Source organism: Bufo bufo, chromosome 3, assembly GCF_905171765.1.
Source record: "Bufo bufo chromosome 3, aBufBuf1.1, whole genome shotgun sequence".
NCBI lineage: Eukaryota > Metazoa > Chordata > Amphibia > Anura > Bufonidae > Bufo > Bufo bufo.
The window spans coordinates 310,583,144-310,600,888 of NC_053391.1; the positions used below are offsets into that span (position 1 = coordinate 310,583,144).

The 17,745-nt window shown below is 44.5% G+C and overlaps 1 protein-coding gene across 2 annotated transcripts in view; it reads left to right on the forward strand.

Moving 5' to 3' along the window:
- The window catches only part of ARID1A (AT-rich interaction domain 1A), a 45,597-nt gene that overhangs the window by 25,631 nt on the left and 2,221 nt on the right, over positions 1-17,745 (forward strand). The window contains exons 3-19 of one of the 2 annotated variants that reach the window (XM_040424252.1): positions 2,311-2,718; positions 2,807-2,920; positions 7,727-7,967; positions 8,159-8,248; positions 8,675-8,842; positions 9,257-9,539; positions 9,632-9,771; positions 9,842-9,963; positions 11,467-11,676; positions 11,763-11,967; positions 12,324-12,456; positions 12,819-12,973; positions 13,059-13,194; positions 13,293-13,409; positions 13,528-13,615; positions 13,785-14,673; positions 17,531-17,661. In XM_040424252.1, coding sequence (XP_040280186.1) covers positions 2,311-2,718; positions 2,807-2,920; positions 7,727-7,967; positions 8,159-8,248; positions 8,675-8,842; positions 9,257-9,539; positions 9,632-9,771; positions 9,842-9,963; positions 11,467-11,676; positions 11,763-11,967; positions 12,324-12,456; positions 12,819-12,973; positions 13,059-13,194; positions 13,293-13,409; positions 13,528-13,615; positions 13,785-14,673; positions 17,531-17,661 — 3,630 coding nt within the window. The remainder of the gene's footprint in view (positions 1-2,310; positions 2,719-2,806; positions 2,921-7,726; positions 7,968-8,158; positions 8,249-8,674; positions 8,843-9,256; positions 9,540-9,631; positions 9,772-9,841; positions 9,964-11,466; positions 11,677-11,762; positions 11,968-12,323; positions 12,457-12,818; positions 12,974-13,058; positions 13,195-13,292; positions 13,410-13,527; positions 13,616-13,784; positions 14,674-17,530; positions 17,662-17,745) is intronic. The other variant, XM_040424253.1, reaches the window with a different exon arrangement.

The window sequence follows — 17,745 nt, forward strand, 5'->3', positions numbered from 1 at the left end:
GCCCACTAGGTTAACCCGGTTAATGATGGGACCTTTGGATTTACTTTATTTTTTTTTTGTTTTGTTTTTTTTACACTAATATGCGATGCCTATAAAAGCATATCTGTATGCAGCCAGTCAGTTTCCACTGTTAGAGCTCTTTCACATGAGTGAGGTTTCTGTCTGGATGCGATGCGTGTAGTGAAGGCTTACAATCCGGGCCCATTCATTACAGTTGGGACTGTGCTCACCTCTGCGTTCAGGAAAAATCGCAACATGTTCTATATTGTGTTTTTCACGCCGCCCTGGCTCCATAGAAGTGAATGGGGAAAATGGAAAGCATTTAAATACAATGAGTTCATCGCTGATGTTTGCTAGGTGTACATTGTTCATCAGTTTATCTTCATGCGCGTAAAAAAAACGATTGAAGTCCGGATACAATCCAGAACGGAAAAAAAAAAAAACCCTGAACATAGTTGCAGAAAAAACTGATTCAACTTGCATGTAGTGTTGAGCGAATTTGTGTTAAGAAAAAAAGTTATGGTCCGTCGTAGCGGAATCCATAAGGAAATATTAGATGACCTGAATCTTGTACACAAGTTCATTCATCCCTACTTGAATGCAAAACCATCAGTGATCCTGACACAAGCACGTGGCCTAAGGGACAGAGGAAGCGCTCCCTTTGAATACACTGTTTTCTGAGGGTTTTTTATTTATTTTATTATACTCAAGGTTCCTGTTTATCCCAATGTCACTCTTCCCTGGCTTATAGTAGTGTGGACTTGTACCTTAAAGGGGTTTTCTCATCTCGGACAATGGGGGCATATCGCTAGGATATGCCCCCATTGTCTTATAGGTGTGGGTCCCACCTATATCGAAAATGGAGCCCAGAAAGTGAAGGAGAGTGCACTGCGCATGCGCAGCCGCTCTCCATTCATTTCTATGGGGCCGCCGAAAATAGCAGAGCACTGGCTCTGCTATTGCCGTCTTCCCCATACAAGTTAATGGGAGCATGCGCGGCACGCTCCCATTCACTTCCATGGGAGAGGCGGGGATTAGCGCTTGGTGGTGGATGGACCCCGGGAAATCTGGGGTCCTCCAGCCACAGCGTTCCCCGCTCCGTTTTCGAGCGGGACACACACCTATGAGACAATGGGGGCATATCCTAGCGATATGCCCCCATTGTCTAAGATGGGAATACCCCTTTAAATATGCCCTTGCATTGACTACATATTTGGCTGGCAGATTAAAGGGGTTGGTCACCTCAGCAAATGACATTTATGTAGAGGAAGTGTATACAAGCCACTTACTAATGTATTGTGATTGTCCATATTACTTCCTTTGTTGGCTGGATTAATTTTTCCATCAAATTATACGCTTCTTATTTCCATGGTTATAACCACCCTGCAATCCATCAGAGGTGGTCGTGCTTGTACTCTATAGGAAAAAGCGCTGGCCTCTCTGGTGGCTGGGATCATGGGACTGCAGTGTGCAAGCATGACCCACTGCTGGATGGCAGGGTGGTCGTAATCATGGAAAACGAGCAGTGTATAATGTAATGGAAAAATGTATCCAAAGGAAGCAATATGGCCAATCAAGGTACATCAGTAAGTGGCTTGTCTTTCTCTACATAATAATAAATGGTGGTTGCTGAAGTGACACAACCTTTTTAACTACCTATTCTGTTTGAGTGTCAGATATAAAAATGTAACCCTCAGAAATGCCAGGTCTGAGTCAATTGCTGTAAGTTGGCATCACTGTTTTCCACTTTTCCATGTCATGCTGGAGCTTGTATAACCGGTGCATTAACATCTGCGCAAAGAGAATTGTGGTAAAAATACTTAGTGGTTCTGCACTTTCATTAACTGTAGATCTATCCTCTGGATAGATCATCAGCTTCTGAACGGCGGGGGTCCGACACCCGGGACCCCCGCCGATCAGCTGTTTGAGAAGGCAGCGGCGCCGCGGCCTTCTCACTGTTTACCGTCGGCCCACTGACGTCACGACTAGTATCAACTAGCGTGGGCGTGGCTAAATTCCATTTAAGTGAACAGAGCTTAGCCCCGCCCACGGTAGTTGATACTAGTCGTGACGTCAGTGGGCCGGCGGTAAACAGTGAGAAGGCCGCGGCATTGCTGGAGTGCCGCTGCCTTCTCAAACAGCTGATCGGTGGGGGTCCCGGGTGTCGGACCCCCGCCGATCAGAAGCTGATGATCTATCTAGAGGATAGATCAGTAGTTAAATGAATGTGCAGAACCCCTTTAACATTGGCTCTCCTTTCATACAAAACAATCTTATTTTTACTCATCCATTCCCTGTTTCTATCTCCAGATGACTTCATATGCGCAACAAGGCCCTGGATCCTATTCTCAGCAGAGCCAGTCACCATACTATAACCAGCAGAGCCTCCACCCTCCACAGCAGCAAACAACACCACCACAAAACCAGTATTCTCAGCAACAGTCAGCTCCCCAGTCTTACACTCAGCAACAGCCTTCCTCTTCTCAGCCTCCCTCTGGCCAGCCTGTGCAGCCCACCTTCCCCCAGCAGCAGCAGTCACCATCTCCATCACCATATACACAACAGCAGCAGGCCCCCCCAACAAGTTCACAAAGCCAGTCACCATACACGCAACAAGCTCCTCAGTATCCAACCTCACAGCAACAAGGCTCATCCTATTCCACCTCTGGAGCACAGCAGGGGAGTACCTACTCTCAGCAACGCTTCCCTCCACCACAGGTATGGCAGAACTTTTGTGGTTTCCAGGGTTTGTCTGTGTGTATGTGTTTATATATAATTTTCATTTATTAATGCCTTTATTTTGCAGGAGCTCTCTCAGGATTCCTTTACTTCCCAGGCCTCATCCACCCCTTCTCTGGGTTCCAGCAAAGGACAGGAGGATCTCAGCTTGGGGATGCAACCACGACCCTCTAGCCTTCCAGTACGTTTACTACTTGCAGATAAAGTGAACTATTTTTTTAAAAGTAACGTACACCTTTAGCACTGTGTAGTTAGGTCCAGCATTTTGTGAATAATTTTAAAATGGCCACAAGCAACCTGTCCGAGAATGTGAGTAGGGCTGGTTGCAACCATTTCCTGAGCTGCTTTGGGGGTGAGGCCTCACTACCCTGCTCTACAGTAGATGGTAATGATGCGATCCTGTCTGATATGCCATCATGGGTGAGCAGCCTGTCAGGATTGCTCACCAATGTATAATTTGTGTAAAGTGGAGGCAACAAGTCCTCTTTACGTTCTAGGACAAGTTTGCTTGTGGACATTTTAAATCAATCCCAGAGAACCCATTTAATAAGTCTGTGTACAGTAAGCTGCAGTCAGTTTTTCTTTTACTAATGGCTATTCAGAGAATTTGAACCCACGTTGCAAACACATCACTAACTTTTATATTAAGACCTTACAGGTCTCCTGTTGTCTGCTCAAGTAAATGCTTGTATTCCCAATGAAATTGCAGTTCTGATGCACCTCATTTTCTAGGACAGGGATCAGCAACCTTCGGCACTCCAGCTGTTGTGAAACTACAACTCCTAGCATGCAAACTTGCTTGGCTGTTCATGTAATTCCCACTGAAGTGAAAGGAGGATTCTGGGAATTGTAGTTTCAGAACAGCTGGAGTGCCAGAGGTTGCTGACCCCTGTTCTTGGGAGGATTAACGGCTCTAGTATTTTTTAATTTGCTAAAAAATTACTTCTGAATAGCTGACCCCTTTAAAGGGGTTCTCTGGGACTTAGAGATTTCCTGCAATACAAACTTATCCCCTATTCTTTTTGGAGGGGATAAGTATCTGATCGCTCAGGGGTCTGATCCCTGGGGCCTCCACCAATCACGAGTGGGCTCCTTTTCCCCAAATGAGTAGTGGTAGGTTAAGCATGTGTGCTACCTCTACCTTCATGTCAGTGGGACAGACAAAAGCAGAGTAGTGTCCTTGGAAATCTCTGGCAATCCCAGACATGAATGAAGTAGCAGCGTGCATGCTCTATTTCTGCCCCATTCCTACTGATGCAGATGCAGGACGTCGTTCTCCTGACTATCCCATAACCAGAGTATAGTGAATAAGTTTAAAATTTGGCACTAACCCGTTAAGCCACCAGTATGTAACTGTACATCATTGTATGGATAGGCTTGAATTTTGCCTCCATGACATGCAGTTACTATGGTGATGGTGTCGTCCTGTAACGGCTGGAATGGCGAGAACTCCAATCCCAGCCCTTTAAGCACCTAATAGACTGCCTGTTATGGTAACATCCTGTAGTGGGACATTAAAGGTCAATAAAGTTTATTGGAGAAATGTTTTTCCTAGAAATGTTTTTATTTTGTAAAGGCAGGAAAAAAAGACCACACACGTTGTTGCCGCATTCTTCAAAACCCTTATAATATAGATGTTATCTAAATTGTATATAGGGGTTGAATTCCCCCCCCCCCCCCCCCCCCCACTAACTTGTAAGTTAAATGTACCCTAAAATATTGCCCCTGCAAAATGCATTTCAGCCCACAAAATAGTTATGATTGTAAGAAAGTGGCTCTGCAACATCACTCCACGTTCTGTTCACTATATCTTGATCTCTCCTTGCTCTTTAATCTGAAAAACACTGGAGATCTGTGGGCAGAATCCATGTGTTGATCACTGATAAAAAGTGAATTTCACCTTCTACTGTTGACTATTGCCTTTTTTATTCTCCTACATGCATTGACCTGGCAATTGAATAGATGCAGATCTGGTGTAACTGGGAAATGGAGTGATTGCCCATAGCAACCAAAAGATTAATTATTTTTGAAAATGAACTAATATAGAAAGTTACCTTAAAGGAGTTATCCAATAGTACAAATAAACCCCCAGCCCCTCCTATAAACAATACTTACCTGGCTTCCTGCACTGCTACCGCTGCATCTCCCCGTGTAACGCTAGGGAGGCTGGTCACAGTCACGGCCTCCTATTGGCTGTTCCACCCCCGTTGCCAGATGTTTTGATCCACGTGACGGGGAGATGCAGTGGTGGCTGTGCAAGAATCTGGAGGGACACCGGTGCCGGGTAAGTATGGTCTATAGGAGGGGCCTGGGCATTGTGGAGAGTATTTGTACTATTGGATATTTCCGTTGAGACACCAAATGGAATGGCAGCTTGTAAGGCTTGTAGTCTGTGTAGCTTCTGTAAAGAAAAAAAGAAATGGTTGTTTACGGTAATTCCATGCAGGATGGAGTTACTGTGAATTTTTGCTGCCGATTGCGATTTGAACCTGTAAAAAAAAAAAGTGGATGAGATTTTACAGATCGCATCTTCATGCTGCAAACTCTCAATGCAGATTTCAAAATCTGTAGGATTTCAGTTTACATTGCAGATTTGACAACTTTCGATGTAGTGGAGGACACATCTGTAGAAGTGGATTTGCAAGTTCCTCTGCAGAATATTTTATGAACTTGGTGTTCTACACTCACCTAAAGAATTATTAGGAACACCTGTTCTATTTCTCATTAATGCAATTATCTAGTCAACCAATCACATGGCAGTTGCTTCAATGCATTTAGGGGTGTGGTCCTGGTCAAGACAATCTCCTGAACTCCAAACTGAATGTCAGAATGGGAAAGAAAGGTGATTTAAGCAATTTTGAGTGTGGCATGGTTGTTGGTGCCAGACGGGCCGGTCTGAGTATTTCACAATCTGCTCAGTTACTGGGATTTTCACGCACAACCATTTCTAGGGTTTACAAAGAATGGTGTGAAAAGGGAAAAACATCCAGTATGCGGCAGTCCTGTGGGCAAAAATGCCTTGTGGATGCTAGAGGTCAGAGGAGAGTGGGCCGACTGATTCAAGCTGATAGAAGAGCAACGTTGACTGAAATAACCACTCGTTACAACCGAGGTAGGCAGCAAAGCATTTGTGAAGCCACAACACGCACAACCTTGAGGCGGATGGGCTACAACAGCAGAAGACCCCACCGGGTACCACTCATCTCCACTACAAATAGGAAAAAGAGGCTACAATTTGCACGAGCTCACCAAAATTGGACTGTTGAAGACTGGAAAAATGTTGCCTGGCCTGATGAGTCTCGATTTCTGTTGAGACATTCAAATGGTAGAGTCCGAATTTGGCGTAAACAGAATGAGAACATGTATCCATCCTCTTATGGCTACTTCCAGCAGGATAATGCACCATGTCACAAAGCTCGAATCATTTCAAATTGGTTTCTTGAACATGACAATGAGTTCACTGTACTAAAATGGCCCCCACAGTCACCAGATCTCAACCCAATAGAGTATCTTTGGGATGTGGTGGAACGGGAGCTTCGTGCCCTGGATGTGCATCCCTCAAATCTCCATCAACTGCAAGATGCTATCCTATCAATATGGGCCAACATTTCTAAAGAATGCTATCAGTACCTTGTTGAATCAATGCCACGTACAATTAAGGCAGTTCTGAAGGCAAAAGGGGGTCCAACGACGTATTAGTATGGTGTTCCTAATAATTCTTTAGGTGAGTGTATATCATTAAGAAGCTATAAGGGAACCTGTCAGTGGAAAAAAGCCATCCCACATCGCCAGCAGTACCTTCAAGTAGCCGGCAGTGAGTTTCTAATGTTGATTTTCTTACTGTATTCAGATGAGGCAGAAGTATGATAAACGTTCTTTTTTTCTCCGTTCGCGCTATTTCCCAGTCAGGCTTGAAGTCAAGGGGGCAGCGACCTCCTTGCTTCGTCATGGTAACCACGCCCCCTTCCCTGCCCCTTCGACTGACAGCGCTTATGCCGAACAGCTGGCTGTCAGTCACAGGAGAAGGGGCAGGGAAGGGGGAGCAGTTACCTTGACTTGAAGCAAGGAGGCTGCTGCTCCCTTGACTTCAAGCCTGACTAGAAAATAGCGCGGACGGAAGATAAAAAAAGTTTGCCATACTTCGGCCTCATCTGAATGCAATAAAATCATTAGAAACTCACTCCTGGTGGTGTGGGATGGCTTTTGCCACTGACAGGTTCCCTTTAAGGCTGGTTTCACACGGGCGTTGCGGATTGGGGCCGAATGCGTTCAGTGAAACTCGCACTATTTTGCAAGGAAGTTCAGTCAGTTTTGTCTGCGGTTGCGTTTAGTTGTTCAGTTTTTTTCCGCGCGGGTGCAATGCGTTTTTCACGCGTGTGATAAAAAACGGAATGTTTACAAACAACATTTTTTTAGCAACCATCAGTGAAAAACGCATCGCACCCGCACTTTCTTGCGGATGCAATACGTTTTTCACGCAGCCCCAATCACTTCTATGGGGATAGGGCTGCGTGAAAAACGCAGAATATAGAACATGCTGCGATTTTCACGCAACGCAGAACTGATGCGTGAAAAACAACGCTCATGTACACAGACCGATTGAAATGAATGGGTCAGGATTCAGTGCGGGTGCTATGCGTTCACGTCATTCATTGCTCGTGTGAAAGGGGCCTAAAGGTGTTGTCCAATGCAAGGAAAACATTTCTGCTTTCCCACACATCTGCCCATATTGTATGCCTGCTAGCCCTTTACTCGTATGGGCTGGGCTAAGCAGCAATTCCAGATACAACTCTTTGACACGTTAGGAGAGGGCAGCCATGTTTTACCATTAACCTGGTTCCTTGGAATTAGAGGTCTTTCTTTAGAAGACCAGGTTTTGTTGTGAAGTTAAAGTGATCACTTCAATGTAATCCTTGTTTCTAATGTGCAGAACTTAAATGAAAATGGCCATACTTGCTCTTTGTTGAATGTTGATCTGTTTCCACAGGATCTTTCTGGTTCAATTGATGATCTCCCAATGGGTGCTGAGGGTGCTCTAAGTCCAGGTGTCAGCACTTCTGGGATCTCCAGCAGTCAGGGCGAACAGAGTAATCCAGCTCAGTCACCTTTCTCCCCTCATACATCACCCCACTTGCCTGGAATCCGAGGGCCTTCCCCATCTCCTGTTGGCTCTCCAGCCAGCGTAGCTCCCACTCGTTCTGGTCCCCTGTCCCCAACATCTGTACCAGGTGAGTGCATTTATGAGCCTCGTTTTTCCCATTGTGAATCTGCTTGTCTGAAATTACACATACACATCTAAAGTGTAAGTGGTGTGCCGTGGAGGTCTGGCTATTGCAACCACCTGCTTGGAATTGGAACACTGATTATTGCTGTCATAACTGTTCTTCAGATTTTAATTTTTTTTATTTCCCTCCCTTAGGAACACAGATGCCACCACGTCCTCCTAGTGGACAATCAGATGGCTTAATTCACCCTACCATGAACCAGGCTGGTCTTGGGCAAGAGAGAGGTAAGATGTCAGGATTTGTAAATACTTGTACACATATAATACATGTAGAAAGTAGAATTTGTGGTGTTTAAGTCACGCCCCCTCCTATCTGGAAGCACCCACTTTGGGTGAGTCTTGCATAAGCCCTGCCCCTTTCACTGCCCTGCTTCTTGGGCTCATCTCTTCAAAATTGGGACTGTTGACAAGTGTGTTTTTAGTGTAGTACTGAATTCACACTTCAAATAAAGTGTTAGGCTACATGCACACGAACGTTTGTGTCCGTTCATTTTTTTATTTATTTTTTATCCACAATGTGCGGACTGCAAAACACATACGGTCGTGTGCATGTAGCCTTAGACTGATTTATTTTACCCATCCCAAAAAAGACAAACTTGTAAACTGATATGAAATAGGAATTACCTGCTCAATGTCTGGTTCCCCACACAGGGTACATGCAGAGGAATACTCAGATACCTCAGTATGGATCTCCGCAGCCTGGTCAAGCACTTTCTCCACGCCAGTCATCTGGGGGCCAGATGCATGCCGGAATGGGACCCTATCAGCAGAACTCTATGGGTAGCTATGGACCTCAGGGAGGACAATATGGACCCCAAGGTGATGAAGACTTAATTGCTTCGCTAAATCAATGTACCATTTTCAGCATTTTTTTTTTTTTTCCCTGAAGAAATATACATTTTAGGGCAGCCATCACTTTATAAACTCTTTTTAATAAATGTTACATTGTGCTGTCACTGCACCATAGTTAGTCTAGCACATGTTTTAGTTATAACTTATGCAAATTTTGTGGTATAAATTATGATAAATTTTGTTAGGCTGCTGAGACTTTCTGCTAAGCTCCAACCAGTTTATTTGGGAAAAGTGCTAAGCAGTGAAAAATCCTAAATTTGTGTGAAAATGTTTGACTTGTGAGACCATATACCGGCATACAGCATCGATGGATTCCTTTATTGTTTCACTCAGGTAAAAGATTACATGTCCTGAAACATATATATTTTTTAATCTTCACAGGGGGGTACCCCAGGCAGCCGAATTATAATACTATGGCAAATGCAGGATATACAGGGGGTGGCATGGCTCCTCTTGTTGCAGGTGGTCAGATGCATGGTCAAGGAGGCATGCCGCAATATGCAGGACGTATGGCCCATTCGGCAATGGGAAATCGGCCATATGGTCCAAATATGGGGACCATGCCACCACAAGTTGGAAGTGGGATGTGTCCACCTCCTGGTATGAATCGTAAAGCACAAGAGGCTGCTGGAATGCATGGCACTGCCAACTCAATACAGAACAGGTAAGTCTAAACTAAGTTTCCTAATAAATTGACCAGTTACATTACCTTGTTGCTAATGGTACACTCCCCCCCCCCACCCCACCTCTTCCCAGGTCACCTGGTTACCCTAACATGAATCAAGCTGGGATGATGGGAGCTGGAACCCCATATGGTCAAGGAATGAACAGTATGGCCGCTATGATGAATGCACAGGGACCTCCCTATATGGGAGGCAACATGGCCAACAACTCAGGTGAGCATTTACATTTTTGTAGTGCCTTCAGTTTGCAGTTAATGTTAGCTGTATTATGATCAACTAATAGTCTCTTTGACAGGCATGGCTGGGAGTCCAGAACTCATGGGACTCTCGGACGTTAAATTGACCCCGACTCCCAAGATGAATAATAAAGCAGATGGAACACCTAAAGCAGAGACCAAATCAAAGGTAGTTTTGTGGGAAAATATTCTGAAACGGACATTATCATGGCTTGCTTTCTGCAATGGAGCTCACAATCAAATTCTCTATCAGTATGTCTTTGGAGTGTAGTAAGAAACCGGTGTACCTGGATGAAACCCACGACAGCATGGGGAGGACATTCAGACTCCATGTAGATGTTGTCATTGTCCTAATCCAACCTAGGACCATTAGGACCACAGTGCTGCAAGGCACAGTGCTAACCACTGAGCTCTGTGTGTGTGTGAGAAGATGAAGAGAGATAGATAGATGTAGATCAATCTATTCATTTGCAGACTGTTGATCTGTCTGTTCAGGCTCCTGTTGCCTTCACTAGCTCTCATGCATCCTTCGCCACTTTATTCCTGGACTGATCTCCCCATCCACAGTTTATGAGGGATCTCTTTTCACTTGTACTTAAAAGTTGGTGGTGCTTAAGAGTGTGTGATTCCTCTCCCCTGCAGAATCTGCCATGGTTGCTCTGCTTTTTCTCTCCACCTGTTTTACAACCCGTTTACGCCCTATGTTGTACCTTTTGTGAGCTGCCCTTCTTGGATGCTGCTTCTTGTTCACAATCTGTTCCGCAATATAAAACTACCTCTCCTCTGCTGCTATTTCTAAGGCTCCATTCACACGTCCGTGTGTGTTTTATGGACATCTGCATTTTGCGGACCGCACATGGCCGGCACTTAATAGAAAATGCCTATTCTTGTCCGCAATTGCGGACAAGAATAGGACATGTTCTATTTTTTTCGGGAACGGAATTGCGGATTCGTAATTCCGGATCCGGGCTGCACATCGTGCTGCCCCATAGAAATGAATGGGTCCGCAATTCCGTTACGCAAAATGCAGAACGAAATTGCGGACGTGTGAATGGACCCTAATACTGAGGGAAGGGAAGAGCAGTCAGAAACAGCGCTCTGATGGATTTATGTCAAATTCAGCAGAAGTGCCACCAGCTAGGTGAGGGGGGGCTTGCACTCCTTAGAAGTAAAAATGGTAAGAATGATGCTTATATTTGTATTTGGGAAATGAACAATGAAAACCATTTGAATGCAAATGTGTCAATAGCCTCAACTGATTACAGGCCTTGTCCAACCTTTTTCAAATAATGGCATTTCCTCAGGATAGGCAATCGCTGTATGGTCAGCAGGGATCTGCCATAGCATTCTGTTGTAGTTCTGATGCCGGAACTCTATAGCTGTGTCTTGTGCAGTGGACAGAGCAGGTTACTGCAGCGCTGCTCCCATTCACTTCAGTGAGAGCAGTGCTACAGTAACCAGCTTCATCCACTGGTACCAGAGCTACTGCAGAACAGCAGATTGGTGGGATGTTGGACCCCTGCCAATTAGATGGCGATGGCCTATTCTGAGCATATGCCATAACTTGTAAAGGGTTCGACAGCCCCTTTTAAGATTATGGTTATTGAAAACATTGAGCCTATGCATCCATTCTCCAATTGTAATCCTTTTGTTTTCTTATTTCTGTCAACAGAAATCCAGCTCCTCTACCACTACAAATGAGAAAATAACAAAACTGTATGAATTAGGGGTTGAACCAGAGAGGAAAATGTGGGTGGATCGCTACCTGTCATTCACAGAAGAGAAGGCAATGGGCATGACTAATCTACCTGCTGTTGGCAGAAAGCCCTTAGACTTGTACCGTCTCTACATGTCTGTCAAGGATATTGGTGGACTCACCCAGGTCTGCTGTTGTGTCAAAGCGGTTAAATATATGGATATTTATTTATTTTTCTTAAAAAATTTATTTAAATGCTTCCCTTAATACAGGTTAATAAGAACAAGAAGTGGAGGGAGCTCGCTACAAACCTGAATGTGGGCACATCAAGCAGCGCAGCTAGCTCTCTAAAGAAACAATACATACAGTGTCTGTATGCATTTGAGTGCAAAATTGAAAGGGGAGAAGACCCACCACCTGATATTTTTGCATCTGCTGAAGCAAAGAAGCAGGCGAAACTCCAACCACCATCACCGGGTGAGAGATTTTACCTTCATTTGCATATTACTGTGGTGAGAATCAAACAAAAAATTATCACAGCAGCACAAGACAAATGATGTGGGTGCAAAAAATCCTCACAGCCGCAGGCTCCAACGGCTAATTGTAGATATAAATTCAAAAGGATGAGGCAGCACTCCAAGCATAAAGTGAAAAAATAGTGGATCTTTTTATTCCCCTCTGCAACGTTTTAACCGCATTGAGTGGTTGAAACGTTGCAGAGGGGAATAAAAAGATCCACTATTTTTTCACTTTATGCTTGGAGTGCTGCCTCATCCTTTTGAATTTAGATATAGATAGATTTATAATAATTTTTCCTTTTTCCACACATTTAGCTGGCTCAGGCTCCATGCAGGGACCGCAGACTCCACAGTCCACAAGTAGCTCCATGGCCGAAGGAGGGGACCTCAAACCCCCCACACCAGCATCCACCCCACACAGTCAGATGCCTCCCATGCCAGGCATGAGGTGAGCTTCATCTTAAAAGTAAGTTTCATTTTCATTGAAAAGTAGAAACTCTGTTCAGTAAAAGCAGGTTTACACAATACTTCTCCATTTTTACTTTCCTCATTTTGGAAAGGGAACAGTCTTGCTGGAGACAGTAATGTAAGTCTGTGGCCAGACTCCACCCCACCCCATTCTTAATCCAAAAGGGAGTGAAGAGGCAGCCCCAATGTATTATATTTACATTGGCTACTGCTAGTTAACATTTATAGGGACTGTTCATTGCTGCCCTTCAACCACCGGTGTGCGTGTGTCTTTATACCTAATTTCGGTGTGTAACTTACACTGCTTGTCTCCCCCTACCCCCTTAATGTCTTTGCATAAAGGAATAACTCGGTGGGGCTCCAGGATGCATATGACGGTTCAGATCCTTCTTACCAGAAACGAAACTCCATGACTCCTAATCCTGGGTACCAATCAGACATGATGGGCAGAATGCCTTATGATGCTAGCAAGGATCCTTATGGTGGTATGAGGAAAGGTGAGCTCCACAGTTTCTCAGTAGCTTAGATTTGGATACTTGTAATTGGATTAGTTTAATCATTCTCTCCCCCTGTCTTATTTAGGTGCTGATCCTTTCATGTCTTCAGGTCAGGGACCCAGTGGGACAATGGGAGACCCTTATAGTAGGGCTACAGGCCCAGGTATGCCAAATATGGCCCAGCGTCAGCACTATTCTTATGGTGGTTACGACAGAGTGAGGCAAGTATTCTACAACATATGATATGCTGATTAAAATATCAAATGTTACATTGGCTAAATGCAACAAACTTAACCTTTTTGTTTTTTAACTACTGAAGGCCGGAACCTGGTCTTGGTCCGGAAGGAAGCATGGGAAGTGCTGGCACTCAGCCAAATATGATGCCTTCCAACACAGATAGTGGCATGTACTCACCAGGGCGCTATCCACAACAAAGGTGAGAAGAATTGTTAAAGTGTTAGTTATGTGAAGGGACTCGTCTGCTTAGCAAAAATATTTCATCATCCAAATTGTTGCAGTGCTTTTATTCAATTTTTCTATCATTTCTCTTATAGGCATGAATCCTACAGCAATCAGTACCCCACACAAGGTACATCAGGTAGTCCCTATCAAGGTCAACAGAACCCAATGTATCAACAACAGGTAAGCCATGAGTAAAAATAAAGCCCTACTTTTGTGCTACCATTGTAAGAAGTACTACCTCCTTCTCACCTCAGTTTATGTTCCAGTCTTTACACATGAATGCTCTCATCATTCCTTTATGGTTCTCTGAGAAAATCTTGACACCATATACTGTCTTTCTAATTCTTAGAACTACAAGCGTCCAATGGATGGTAGTTATGGCCCATCTTCTAAACGCCATGAAGGGGAAATATACAGTGCTCCTTATACTGGGCCACAGAGTGGACAAGGTCAACAAACGCAACCTCAACAGCAACAGACACCTGGGTCAGGAGTGCAACCTCCTCCTGGTCAGCCTTCTCCAGCTCCAAGTTCACAGCCTACTCAAGACCCTTATGGCCAATATGGGAGTGGTTATCCACAAAGTGCTGGGGAACGCAGGCCTGCACCCACAGGGCAAAATCAGTTTCCTTTTCAGTTTGGGCGTGAAAGGGTGTCATCCACTCCAGGGAACAACACACAGCCACCTCTGCCACCTAGTGGAATGGGAGGGTCTACAGAAGGAACCCAACCTGCAGCCATGTGGCCAAGTCGGGGAGATATGGGCTACAATTATCAGGGGAGGCCTGGTCCTCCTCCAGCGAGCACACAAGGACCTAGTTATCATTCTGGGCCACCTCGTGGAGATGATATGGTGCATTCAGATCAGCGACTTAGCCACGAGGGCCAGTGGCCACCTCATGTTAACAGGCAGCAGCCCCCCTTTGTGCCTGCCCCTGGTCCACCTATGAGCAGAGCTCCACCACAGTCTGGATTTCAAGCCTCCTCAAGCATGCCTAACCATCTGCCTCAGGTAGCTAGCCCAGCCACCCCTCGGCCACTGGAAGCCCACACCTCACCCAGCAAGTCCCCATTCCTGAAGATGCAGAAAGCTGGACCCCCTGTGCCTGCATCACATATTGTGCCCACCCCAACCCAGCCACCTCTCATTCGCAGGGATATAACTTTCCCTCCAGGTTCGGTGGAAGCCACACAGCCTATACTGAAGCCACGGAGACGCCTAACTGCAAAGGAGATAGGTATGTTTGAGGAAAGACTTTCTTAGCTGCACGTTTTTTCTTAGAGTACCTGTCACCTTTTCTGACCTGTTTTATTTTAGTTACTACTTGCAAGCAGTGACCAGCCTAGAGCAACTTTTCATTTAACTCTTATGCCATTCCTCCCCCTTTTTTTTTTTTTTCTCCTTCTAGAAGCTTTTGACTGAACTGCCAACTGGGTATTATCAGCTGGGGGTGTGCCCCTTCAGTCTGCTACTAGCAGCAGCACTTGACGTATGTCACTGTGCAGGGACACCCCTCCATCTGGTAACACCCCGCTGGCAATTCATAACTTCTAGCAGAATGTCACAACAGTCATAAAACATGCTCGTGAATGGTCATTTCATGTGGAACACAATTTACTAACAGAAGTACCTGATCCTATTTATTATTTTTTTTTTTAACACAACTCTATATAGCAACAAATAAAGTAAACAAAATGTAAACCTGAAATGTGTAGAGTGAGATGTGAGTGGAGCAGCTATACCTTTTTCGTACTGATGAGCTGAGGGATCCCCACCAATCAGCTGTTTGCAAAGGCAGCGGCACTCGCAGTAGCACCGTGGCCGCCTTGCTTCCCGCAGGCCATTGAGGTCACAACTACGTGACGTGGCTTGGGTGCGGTTCAACCCCATTCACTTCAATTGGGCTGAGCTGCTCCGAGGCCATGTGACAGTTGCAAAGTCACTGGCCTGCTGGGAGAAGGCTACTGTGAGCACTGCTGCCTTCTCAAACAGCTGATTGGTATTTAAAATTGTGCAGTTCAGACTGGTTTATGTTGAAACTTCCTGTTTTGTACAGGTCACTCTTTATTAGCAATCACATTATCACAGAATTATGACTGATATCAGCTCTGTGTCACTTGGGAAAGGTGGATCATGTGTTATCTGCTCCCTTCTGATCTCTGCACTGCTTACAGAATGTGTACAGAAAAATCTTATGTAAAAGTATATGGGGACATGGAAAATTATCACCCAAAAGTGTGGAAAAAGATTTAAAGGAAATCTGTCACCAGGATAATCACTATTGAAGTAAAGCCATGGCCTAATAGCACTTGGTACCTTATTTCTAGATGTTCCTTTGTTCCAGCAATAGATGGTTTTTATCCTCTGAAAATCCAGTTTATTTGATATGCAAATGAGCCAGTAAGGTGTCCAGAGGGGCGTCACTCTTGCAGGAAGGAGCCCAGGCATGCCCCCTGCTAGTGCACAAGCCCACCTTTTAAAATGGGGGCAGAGTTAAGGCTTGAATGTGATGTAGGAGGGGTCGGTGGACACCTTGTGGCAGGAGGCGTTCCTGGACTCCTTCCTGCAAGAGTGACGCCCCTCTGGACACCTTACTGGCTCATTTGTATACCAAATAAACTGGATTTTCAGAACATAGAAAACATCTATTGCTGGAACAAAGGCACTTCTAGAAATAAGGTATCAAGTGTTATTGGGCTATGGCTTTACGTCAATAGCTATTATCCTGGTGACAGATTTCCTTTAATATAAAAACTTGATTTAAAGAGACATGATTTGACTTTTCAAAATCAGTACCTGGTACTGTAGCTGATGTTTACTAGATGAGAGAGGACACTTGGACAGCTCACAGCCAGGGAGACGACCACTGAGAAAATGCTGCCATCTCCTCCCTGTACCAATGCTATTGATTAGCATACAGGACGCTCCACACAGCAGCAAAACGGAGCAGTGGATCTGAAAAAAGTGCCATATCTCATCTAGTAAACATCAGGTACTGATTTTAAAAAGTCAAATCACGTGAAAGGTCCTCTTTAAAATTCATTTTCTGATGATACACTCCATTTTTAAATTCACCTTCAAATAAGACTGTGCACTGATATTCTATGTAAGGCTTTAACGGAGTGGACGCAGGCTCTGCATAGCATATTGGTGCTTCTGCCTATTTCGCTAAAGCTACATTAACAGGACGATGGAAAAAAACTTCCATTAAATGGACATACTGTCAGTTTTTCATGGCCATTTTGCATCCATGTATGCATCCTTTTTTTATGGCAGTTAAAAACGGATGAATTTCATTGGTTCATCCACTAGGACAGTTGCTCCTTACTTGATGCAGAGGAATTTGCTCTCCCAGCACGACTTTGCCATGTGCACCCAGTGTTGGGTACGTCATCAAGCTGGGAACACAGTTCCTTCTGCATCAGGTGAGGAGTGACTGTCTTTGCGTGTGCAAGTGGATGAGTGGTGTGTTTTTTTTCCCCCACGAGTACCTGTTTTTAACAACCATTGGATGTAAAAAAAAAATAGACCATTTGAATAGCCCCACTGACTTCAGTTGATTTATGTAAACAGCCATCACATGGCGGTTTTTCACTGTTCTTTGAATACATCCTAAAGCCTGGCAATGTGTACTCCTGCCTGTCCATCACTCTGCAGATCCACGGTGAAATCCGTAGACCACTGACAGCCAATATTCCAAATTGCTGTAGACACCTGAACTTCAGGTGCTTACTAGGTGACTAAAACGTTAAAATAATAAAGTATGTTACAAAGATGAATTCTGGCTTATTTAAACTGTAGAAATTTATGGAAGCCACTGCTGAGTGACAGTGTTGCAGTATTTCGTTTTCTATCTGGTCCCATGCTGGATTTGCGTCCTGTTGTGTGCAGAGGGAGCTTAGCAGCTAGTCCCCACGACTTCTTCTAAAAATTGACCTGGTTTGTCTTTTTTTTTGCCCAGAATGGAGAGGTTAAGTGGGCAACATCAAGCAACTGTCAAGAAGAATACACTAGTGTACATTTATTTTTATTTTTTTTTGTTACGGGTTTTCTTGGAAAACGTGAATTTATGGTTGTTTATCACTTTTTATCAGGGACTCCTGAGGCTTGGCGTGTGATGATGTCATTGAAATCTGGCCTCCTTGCTGAAAGTACCTGGGCACTGGACACCATTAACATTCTTCTTTATGATGACAACAGTATCATGACATTTAACCTCAGTCAGGTGAGCTTATACATTTTAAGTCTTCAGCTTTTGTAGATATTTTAATTAAGAACTTGCAAGTGACAGCGTTTACTGTTTGTTTAT